This window comes from Kogia breviceps, chromosome 1 (assembly GCF_026419965.1).
Source record: "Kogia breviceps isolate mKogBre1 chromosome 1, mKogBre1 haplotype 1, whole genome shotgun sequence".
Taxonomy (NCBI): domain Eukaryota; kingdom Metazoa; phylum Chordata; class Mammalia; order Artiodactyla; family Physeteridae; genus Kogia; species Kogia breviceps.
This window is the reverse complement of record NC_081310.1, coordinates 71,457,306-71,467,750: the sequence shown is the minus strand read 5'-3', so window position 1 is coordinate 71,467,750 and position 10,445 is coordinate 71,457,306. Positions and strand designations below refer to the sequence as shown.

At 47.6% G+C, this 10,445-nt stretch overlaps 1 protein-coding gene across 1 annotated transcript; it reads left to right on the top strand.

The window, feature by feature from the left end:
• Nucleotides 1–1,130: 1,130 nt before the first annotated feature.
• On the top strand, nt 1,131–4,616 carry NHLH2 (nescient helix-loop-helix 2). Its single transcript, XM_059046973.2, has one exon. It carries the CDS (start codon nt 2,597–2,599, stop codon nt 3,002–3,004), a length of 408 nt encoding a protein of 135 aa, XP_058902956.1. The 5' UTR covers nt 1,131–2,596; the 3' UTR covers nt 3,005–4,616.
• The last annotated feature ends 5,829 nt before the right edge of the window (nt 4,617–10,445 follow it).

The window sequence follows — 10,445 nt, the reverse complement described above, 5'->3', positions numbered from 1 at the left end:
AACCTTTCTCCAAACATCTCCAAGCCACTGACTATATATATTTTGCTAAAAGGTAAAGAAAGGAGGGGGTGGGGGTGGGAGATGTAACCAAGCCTTGAAAGACTTTGAAACTGGAAATATGTGTCTGTTTATACAACATATAAGTAAATGAGGGAAGAGGAAGAGGCAAGCTAAGCCCCGAGTTACAGTATTGTGTTCCTGGGAACTGGGGAGACATCAGCTGAACAAAGCCTTATCTCAAAAAAAAAAAAAAAAAAAAAAAAAGACTTCTGAGCAAGATCGAATCTCTGCCTTGCACTTCCCAGTTTCTGCTCAGTCGTATTAAGGGAAGGAAAGGCGTTCTACAGGAGCGGAATCTTATCTTAACCATCTTTCTTATTGATTCTTCCGCTATTAGAAAGTGGAGGAATCAGCCCTTTGATGCGATTGTGTTTATCTCTGCATCTCTTTTGTTATTTATAGAGACCTAGAAGAGGAAAAGAGGCACGAGACTTTTCAACACATCGTTTAAAAAAAAAAACAACAACGAATTTCCAGAAATGTTTGAGAACAATTAAAAGGAAAAGCCGTTTTTGATCTATCAACTAAGTGAACAATCATTCATATCGTCCACATCCTGAGATATTATCGTCCCTCGCTGTGGACACCAGCGAGATGACAGCTGCTTTTTCATTTTTGAATGTAATAAATATTTGCTGCTTCTAATATATTTTGGAATTTCTCCCTGCTATTCCCTGGGATTTTAACTCTAAAAGATTGGAGAAAAGATTATCGAAAAGGCTTTTACAAGGTAAGCCTCCTTTAAATGATATTTTTCCAGCTTGGAACTAAGTTAGATGATTCATATCGCATTTATAGATGTATTTCAGTGAATGGCTGAAAAAAACAAAACGCATACACGACATGCTATTTACGAATATTTTAAAAAGATATCTGGAGAAGAATTTAACATGCTTCGAGGGCAACCCGGGAACTTTTTATCCGAACTACAACTATGTTGTGGTTTATTGTGATTTTCCATTACTCGCCTATTTATTTATACCCTTTCAAGGCGAAGGTGTAGCTGCAAGTTGTTCTACTTATAAACGTATCCGTGAAAAGCCCACAGGGAGTCACATGTATTTCACTTGGAGCATTTGTTTTTATTTTGCCTTAGAGGACTTGTTTGCCTCGCAGGGAAATGAAAGCTGCTTTGGAGCCAAATTCGCTCCTAAGCAAGTGCGGTGCTGGGAGCAGATAGCACAGCCCCCGCTTTTGTCTAGGAGCAAACGCTGCCGCACGTCGCCGACTCGATCTCTCTTCCAGCGAGCATCCCTCCAGCGGCACACTAGGGGCCCGGGGCTCGCAGCCTTGTCCTCCCTCCCGGTGCCCGCGATCGGTGCGTTTAGCCCCCGCAGGTGCCTCCCCGCCTGCCGGACCCTTTCTCGAAGCCCGAATTTCCTCGAAGCCCCACGGCTGGGAGCGGCCCCCTTCCCGGAGGCGCGCGATCGGGGCTGGTCCTCCAGGCGCCCGGGAAGAGCCGGGCAAGGAGGCCTTTCTAGGATCGCATCCTTAGAGGAAGGCTGAGGACGGGCTAGCTCGGCCTCGGCCAGGCCGCCCGGGGACAGCTGAGGGCTCCCGACTCCGGGCCCCCGAGCACCAAACTTTGCGGGCGGGGATGCAGCTCGGGCCGGGGCAGCAGGCGCGGCGCCCGCCTCCCCCCGGCCCTTCCCTTCCCTCCCCAGCCTCTCCTAACGCAGCCACCCGGCCGCCGACCTATTCCCGGGAGGTGGTCGGCAGACTGCGGGCGCATTGTCTTATCCCACGTCGCCGTGTCCCTAGGTCCCCGATGTGTGTGGCTGTCTGCGTGACAGATGGTGCTTCGGGAGCCTGCGAGGGCCTGAGAGTCCATTTGCTGTTGAAAGGAGCCTCCACGTTTGTTTAGTCATCTATTATTTCGGAGAAGCGCAAGGGGTACGGGGAAGCCTTCCCGCTCCGGGACGCCTGCTCTCCGTCCGCGCTCGGGTTTGGGTTCCTCTGGAGTCCCGGCCGCCCCGCGCCCCAGACCTGCGCGCGGCCCGCGGGCGCTCAGTTCTCCGGCGGCTTCGCCCCAGGCCCTCGGGGCGGGAAGCGCGCTCCACGTCTCCCCGCCCCCCCCACAAACCCCAGATGTATTCGTCGTTCGGATTCATTCGTTTGTCAGGGTCGGAGAAGAAGTAAGGGAGGCGAAATGGCCGAGTTGTATTTAGCCGAAAGAGGCACAAAACCCAGGAGCGGCCTGGCAGGCCTGCGGTCGTTCCCCGGAGCAGGCCCGCAGGCCAGTGTGGGTCTCCCGCAGGCCTCGGTGTCAGGTCCAGGATGCGGCCTGGGCCGAGGCGAGGTCTCGCTGGCTCCTGAGCCGGGCGGTGGCGCAGGGCTCGGCTCTCGGGCCTGCACGCCTCGGCGCGCTCCCTCCCCGCGGGGTCCGCTCCTCGGAGCTCGCCGTCCTGCCGAGTGGAGGCGGCCCGGGCCGCGCAGAGGCGCGGCAGGCTAGGACCTCGCCCGCTCTCGCTCTTATCCAAAGAAGACCCCCATTCCTTTTATTGATCGCTTTTCTGACTCCCCCTCAGCCTCCAAAATGATGCTGAGTCCAGACCAAGCCGCCGACTCGGACCACCCCAGTTCGGCGCCCTCGGACCCGGAGTCGCTGGGTGGCGCGGACGCCAAGGTGCTGGGCAGCGTGTCGGACCTGGAGCCGGTGGAGGAGGCCGAAGGCGACGGCAAGGGCGGCAGCCGGGCCGCGCTCTACCCGCACCCGCAGCAGCTGAGCCGCGAGGAGAAGCGCCGCCGCCGGCGCGCCACGGCCAAGTACCGCTCGGCCCACGCCACCCGCGAGCGCATCCGTGTGGAGGCCTTCAACCTGGCCTTCGCCGAGCTCCGCAAACTGCTGCCCACGCTGCCCCCGGACAAGAAGCTGTCCAAGATCGAGATCCTGCGCCTGGCCATCTGCTACATCTCCTATCTCAACCACGTCCTGGATGTGTAGGGCCGGGGTCGCGGCGCGGGGCCGCCTGGCCGGGAGTGGGTGAAACGCGGCCAACCCGGGCGGCCGCCACGGCGATGGAGGAGGAAGCGGTGGCCCAGCGGGACGGCCGCCGCCACGGCCTTGGACCGGGTAGGAGGCTCGCACCGTGTTCTCTCCTGTCGGCAGGGCGATTCTGGAAGGCTTCCGACTCCAGAAGGGTGGGGTTGTCTGGCGAGCCCTGGGCCTTGTAGGGAGTATTGTCCAGGCAAGGCGAACCTCCTGGAGGCACCGAGATGAGTGGCCTCCAGGCCTCCCCTCCACGTGTTAGGATCCCTTTAGGGGTTGTTGCTTTAGCTCACTGGAGACTGAGTTCTCCTATATTCATCTCCCACAGATCTTCATGTTTTGAAAGAATGAGGGCAGAAGCTCAGAGTCTGGGCTTCTAACTTTAGACTATCTGGATTTTTTCCAACTGACAAATCACCAAACATCATGAGGGGAGGGGAGGGAATCTCCTCCAGGGCAGAGATTCAAGACACAGAAAGGTGGAACAGGAAACTTTCTGATCCTTTGTGAAAAGAAAGATTATATTAGAATCCAGGTAAAACAGACAAGCCTAGAACATATGGTAAGGTTAAAAAGATACATTGAGAACAAACAGATATTGTGGGAAGATTTGAGTTTGGTGAGATTTTTAACCCCAAGGTCTGACGCTAATGTAGACAGGAAAATCCATATTTAAATGGAAAATTTAATATCTGATTGCTTTTTCAGGCAAAGTGCCCCTTTATATATCCAAAAACATCTATTTGTGACCTTAAACATGTGGACCCATAGGTGCAGTTAGAAAAGACAACCTATTTTTATTTATGTTAGAAGGAGTAGAGTATTTTTTTCAAGACACTTATTTTTCAGAGTGGTGATAATTTTACTTTGGACACTGTGCCAATTTATTTATAGTCAAGTGTTTACACTTTCTCCTGTGGAATAATTATGTCTAACGTTTTACGTGTTTGTTGAGATTATACTGTGGTCTTTCTTTTTGCTCTTATTATATTGCACTTGTATAACAAATTTCCCACATCTCCCTGTTTCTAAACATATTTTATATATTAAGATGTTTGTTCCTGAAAGGTTCTTTTGTTGTGAGATCAGCAACACTAGCACTTCACTGTTATAGTTTTTTTTTTTTTAAAGTAAGTGTTGTTATCCTTATCTGTAGTTATGTCTGAAAAGTACTTTGCAAACCGTTTATAAGGAGAGTAGCTTCTTTGTGTGTGTGTGATGTTTGTGTGTGGGATGATTTTAGGAAATTAAGTTATTTTCCTAAAAAAAAAAAAAAAAAGAATTCAGAACTACTTTCCTCTGTGACAACCAAAAAGAAAAGTCTATAACCTGAAAATGTTTCATGTTCTCAGCTGTGAAACTCTTAAAACAAGGAGTGTATTTTAGAGACAAGGGAAAAAAAAAACCACATCTGCTATCCAAAGAATTTAGTCTTTTTCAGGGTTTTTTTGTGTCTCTGTTGCTTTATATAATGCAATATTTTGTAGTGAAAATAGATATAATCTGGTTTCTATCTGACGAGTTTTTCATATCTCATGAATGGTGCGCTGTTTTGCATATAAATAAAAGTATCAAATAAAGTCATCTCCTTTATTTTAAGCATACTGTCTACAAATAATGAACATAATGGCTGAGCATGAAATATCTTAATGGATTCAATTCCTCAGGAGCTAAAATTTCAAAACAACAACAAAACAAAATCTTAACATGAGATATTTGATGCTCTTCCTAAAGTTGGACACTGATCAGTCTATAAATAGATGCCCCACATATGATGGTGACATAAATCATGTTTCTCTCAATGAAGAAAAAAGATTATCAGTGTTTATATAAAAACATTGCTTGAATCATAAATTCTTTTGCTTTAAAAGCAAATTTAGTAACTAACCCAATCTCTTCAAATTAGACTTGGGAAACTGGGGTCCAAAGAGTTTATATGCCCTGCACTAAGTCACATGGCTACTTAATGAAAATGAGAAGACACCAAGATGATGAATGTAAGTCCTCATAGCACTTATTAAGAACAAGGTGCATTTCACTATTGTACTATAGCACTCAGACACCTAATCAGGACATAGATTTAGGACATGACATCTGCAAGCAAGAAAAAAATAACTAAACCCTGGACCAACCTGGAGATATGAAGAATGTTATCTACAAAAGCCTATACTTAATATAAAAATGTGGAATACTCTGTCTATAAGCAGAAGACACAAATAACTTAAAGACTATATATATGTGTATATGTACACACACATATATAGAATATTATCAACTATGAGTCTATATCACACCAAATCTCTGGTTGCAAAGTAAAAAATGCAATTATGTGGATGCTTGGTTTTATAGCTATAAAATAACTGGGATTCTGAGCATTTTTCACTTTTCTTGTAGTCAGGTTCACAGATACCTGATCAGGGAGACTTCATTCTCTTCTTCAGCTGAGGAGAGCACTTCCTAGGACATGAAAAATAATGGTGGCTTCTTTGGCCTTGTATCTGGACCAAGTTGTGGTCCCTGCAGCAGTGGTTAGTTGCTCGGCCTGCACACACACTACCTTTGGACTGAGTGTTTGCAGGTCTCCCTTCCCACCTCAAGGAGTGTGGTGAGGTAATAGCACTTCTCTGTTGTAGGACAGAAAAATCGGCCCTGCTCCTTTGCCAAGGAAACGAAGTCAACTTCTAGCCTCCCTTTTCTGGTTGATGAGCCCAACTTCCAACTGACCAACACAGTCCTCCCTCTGACACCTAGGAGGAGCCTATTAACTCCCCTCTCTAGACTAAGTCCCTTGCCCTTGGAGTTGGACGTAGGGCAGACATGGACAAAGGGCAACATCCCTTCCCAGGTACACAGCCCCCGTGATCTCAGGAGAGGATCTTTTTTTTTTTTTTTTTTTTTTGCGGTACGCGGGCCTCTCACTGCTGTGGCCTCTCCCGTTGCGGAGCACAGGCTCCGGACGCGCAGGCTCAGCGACCATGGCTCACGGGCCCAGCCGCTCCGCAGCATGTGGGATCTTCGCGGACCGGGGCACGAACCCGTGTCTCCTGCATCGGCAGGCGGACTCGCAACCACTGCGCCACCAGGGAAACCCAGGAGAGGATCTTTGCAATGTCACTTCAAATCTGAGGCTTGTGAGCACCCCCCAAAAAGAAGGGCAACACTGTGGCACTCTGCTGGACCAGAGGGTGACTGGCTGCTCCCTTGCACATGGCAGGGACTCTGAGTGCTCAGCCATACATAAGGGAGTAGAGTCTTCTCCGAATACTGATGAGGGTGATCACTCAGTCTGACATTCAACAAATATTTATTGAGGACCTACTGTGTGCCAGGCATTGTTCTAGGTGCTAAAAATAGAGCAACAAATGAGACAAAGTCTACTGGAGAAGAGCAGTACACTGACGACAATAAATAATAGTTAACTTCAGGTATTGCTCACGGCTATGAAGAAAAATAAAGCAAGGTAAAGAAATGGAGAATGGCAGCTGAGGGTGCTGGTGGGGGGGTATTCTTTTATTGATTGATTGATTGATTGATTACTTTTTTTTTTAGATGTTGGGGGTAGGAGTTCATTTTTTTTCTAATTTATTTATTTATTTTTGCTGTGTTGGGTCTTCGTTTCCGTGAGAGGGCTCTCTCCAGTTGTGGCAAGCGGGGGTCACTCTTCATCGCGGTGCGCGGGCCTCTCACCATCGCGGCCCCTCTTGTTGCGGAGCACAGGCTCCAGACGCGCAGGCTCAGTAGTTGCGGCTCACAGGCCCATTTGCTCCGCTGCATGTGGGATCTTCCCAGACCAGGGCTCGAACCCGTGTCCCCTGCATTAGCAGGCAGATTCTCAACCACTGCGCCACTAGGGAAGCCCCGGGTATTCTTTTAGATAGAGCTGTCAGGAAAGGCCTCTCTGAGGAGGAAACCTCTGAGTAGCGACCTAGCTCTGCCTAACCAGCAGCCTCCACGATCGCTGCCCCTCGTGCCCTTTCTTCTAAGCATCCTGTTCACCTGAGCTGTGCTCAGGCCACCCACACAGCTCTTGGGGATCACTCACCATTCCCCACTGGCAGCAGCCTCGTCCCTCACCCCCAGCTTGCTCCCTCTGTAGGCAGACCTGGGGCCGCAGCTCCCTCAGCTGCTCCTCTCCCCTAATGCCCTCTGTCCCCACTGCTCAGCAACTCACCAGGGCATTAGTGCTCCCCGGAAAACTCAGCCCCACCTGGCCCAGCTGACAAGGACACCTGGGCTGCATATTTCTATGCCCAAATGTCCCCTCACTTCTGCCACTGTTTGGAGACATCCAGAGAAAAGGGGCAAAAGTTCTGGGCAAAAAAACCCCAAACAAACCAAAAAACCCACAAAAAAGCCCTTCCCTTGCTTGGGGAAGAGAACAGGAGGGGCAGCAATGGGCATGGGTGGTGGCATGCAATGGGAAAGGAAGAGCAGCCTGAGGTCAGGGGAAGTGGGCACAGAAAGAAATGAGGCTGGGTGGAGGTGGAGGACCGGTGCCAGGAATGCCTGCTTCCCATATGAACCCTGTTCTGGGGGCTTCCTCCAGTGGCCCTGCCCCTTGAACAAGCATCACCTGATGCTACGATGAGGTTAGTAGACAGAGCTGACCTCTGTAACACTGGGATTTATCCAGTTCCCGTCACTGCTGTCTGTTTCTGGATGCCTGTCTTCCTCCCATGGAGGTTAAGGGAGTGGGGACAGCTAATGTGAACGTGTGGACAGCTAATGTGAACGTGTGGACAGCTGATGATGCTTTTTCTGGGCTTAGAAGGGCTATCTCATTTAGTACTGGTAGTGGTAGAAATAGTAATAGCTAACATGTATTGAGCGTATACTATGTGCTTACCTAGTTAAGTACTTTGCAGGCATGATCTCATTTAACTCACGACAACCCAATGCAGTAGGTACTTTTGTCTCCATTTAACATATGAGGAACTTGAGGCTTAGAGAAATAACTTGCCCAGGGTCACAAAGTCATGTTTGTCAGTTCATCAAAACCCCTGCTCTACCCATCATACTCCATGGTTTTCCTTTGCCAGAGGGACAGCTGGGCCACGCACATACCCCACCCTTAGCTCCTGCACCCCATCTCTCCACCCATGTGATCAGGGGAAGCTTCAGATCAGACATACCAAAGGAGTGCAGGATCTGCAGTGCACGCACCAGCCACCAAACCCAGGGGCCACGTGGAGGCTAAGACTGAGCCTCTGTTCCGCTTGCCGGGTCAAGCGTGTGCCCTGACTTGGGGCTAAACTTTTGGGAAGACACTGCGGGCTAGTGGCAGTCCTGAATCGCCCCTCCTGCAGGAGTCTGGCGCTGACACTGTCCATGGTACTACTCTTCACACGGGTGAGCCTGACTCCTCAGCCTCCCCCATCCACACACCTCTGCACATCAAGGCCCATCCTCACGCTGCACATCCTCCCTTGCCTGGACATTTTTCTTGACTCTTCAATGCCTATAAAAAAATAAAATTCCAATTCTTTCTGTGGGCACAGAAATTTTCCACAACCTTGTTTCGGATCCTCTCTAGCATCACCTTCAGCCACTCTCCCTGAAGTTAAATGTTCCTGCCAAATTCAGATTTCCTCACTTCCCTGGAGATGCCTGTCCTTTATAACCTCCACTTGTTTTCCCTCTGCCTAGAATGCTCTCCTTCAACTTTGTTTTTGCCCAGAAAATTCCAATGATGCCATTGTCACCCAACTCAAGTGTAACCACTTTACAAAACTTTCCTCAATTTCTTTGGGCAGCGTGAGCTGCTCTGCTCTCTGAAACCCAGGTACAATCGTCATTATGCCAGAATTTATCTTTCTCCCATCCCTGTGTTTGAGACCTAAAACTCTGGGGCCAGGTTCAGACCCTGGCTCCAACTTACTCTAAATGTCTGATGTTGAACATGTGACTGTATTTCCTTCGTTTTCAAAAGTGTGGGATGGGACAATGCATGCACCTTTCTCAAATGCTGCTGTGAGGTTTCCATGGGACAAGTCAGAGTGTTTCCAGAGTAGGAAGAACATAGTAAGTGCTTGATAAATGTGAACGATTATTATTAACTTTGTATTTATAGTATGCATAGGAAGCTGTATGAGAGAAGCTAAAAATAATAATACATTAATAATTCATTTGTGTATTCATGATTTGTGATCTCTACCAACTGTATTCATCTGCACATGACACATTATTAACTCTACAGAAAGTCAGACAGTAATAATCCCTGTCCTGTAAAACAGAAAACATCATAGGTAAGTAAATAGTAATCCATGGAATAAACCATAAACATACACATCTAAAGTTATGTACAGGTCTGAGAATCCCACTCCACTCCATGTGGGAGGCCTGGCCAATGCCTTTTCTTTTATCATCTTGGTTTTTCCCATCGCACTGAATGCTGTGAACTCCGGATCTCCTACTAACTAGCTGTGGCCTTGAAAATTTACTTAATTCTGTGCCTCAGTTTTCTCACCTGTAAAATGGGGGGGGGGTGATAGTAGTACCTACCCTGTAGCTTTATTAGGAGGATTAATTAAGTTAATTCACATAAAGCACTTAGAACATATCCAGTGCACCTTCAGATCTCAATAGCATTTTCTGTATTGGCTCTTATGGCAGATAACTTTTTCAAAAGTTAAAAAGTTAAATTATTTTTGAGGTAATGAAGAGAGAAATTGTTGAAATTTCCTAATGAAATTTTGCTAAGTATTTCTGGGTCAGGAGGGAGGTTCCTCATCTCCTTGCTAATCATTCCAGAAAGAAACCAAGAAAAGGGAAGAGTTCATAATGCCATTTGTAGCATCATGGATGGACCTAGATATCATCATACTAAGTGAAGTCAGACAGAGAAAGACAAATACCATATGACATCACTTATATGTGGAGTCTAAAGAAATGATACAAATGAACTTATTTACACAACAGAAATAGACTCACAGACAGAAAAGTAACTTATGGTTACCAAAGGGGAAAGGGGGTCGGAGAGGGAGGGATAAATTAGAAGCTTGGGATTAGCAGATACACACTCCTATGTATAAAATAAACAACAAGCACCTACTGTATAGCACAGAGAACTATATTCAATATCTTATAATAACCTAAAATGGAAAAGAATATGAAAAAGAATAAAAATAAATATAAATCTGAATCATTTTGCTGTACACCAGGAACTAACACAACATTGGAAATCAACTATACTTCAATTTAAAAAAAAAGAAAGAAAGAGTAGGGAAGATTTCATGAGCTTCTTGAATCACAGGAAAAGTGGTAAGATTTGGTGGATGGAGGAGAAGGGGCAGCATCCCTATAGGATCACCTGGACTCAGGATGGGAGAAGTAGGAGGAAAAGGACATCGGGGTCTGCGTGCCTGAGAGGGTCAGACTGATGGAAGGGCAAGAGAGG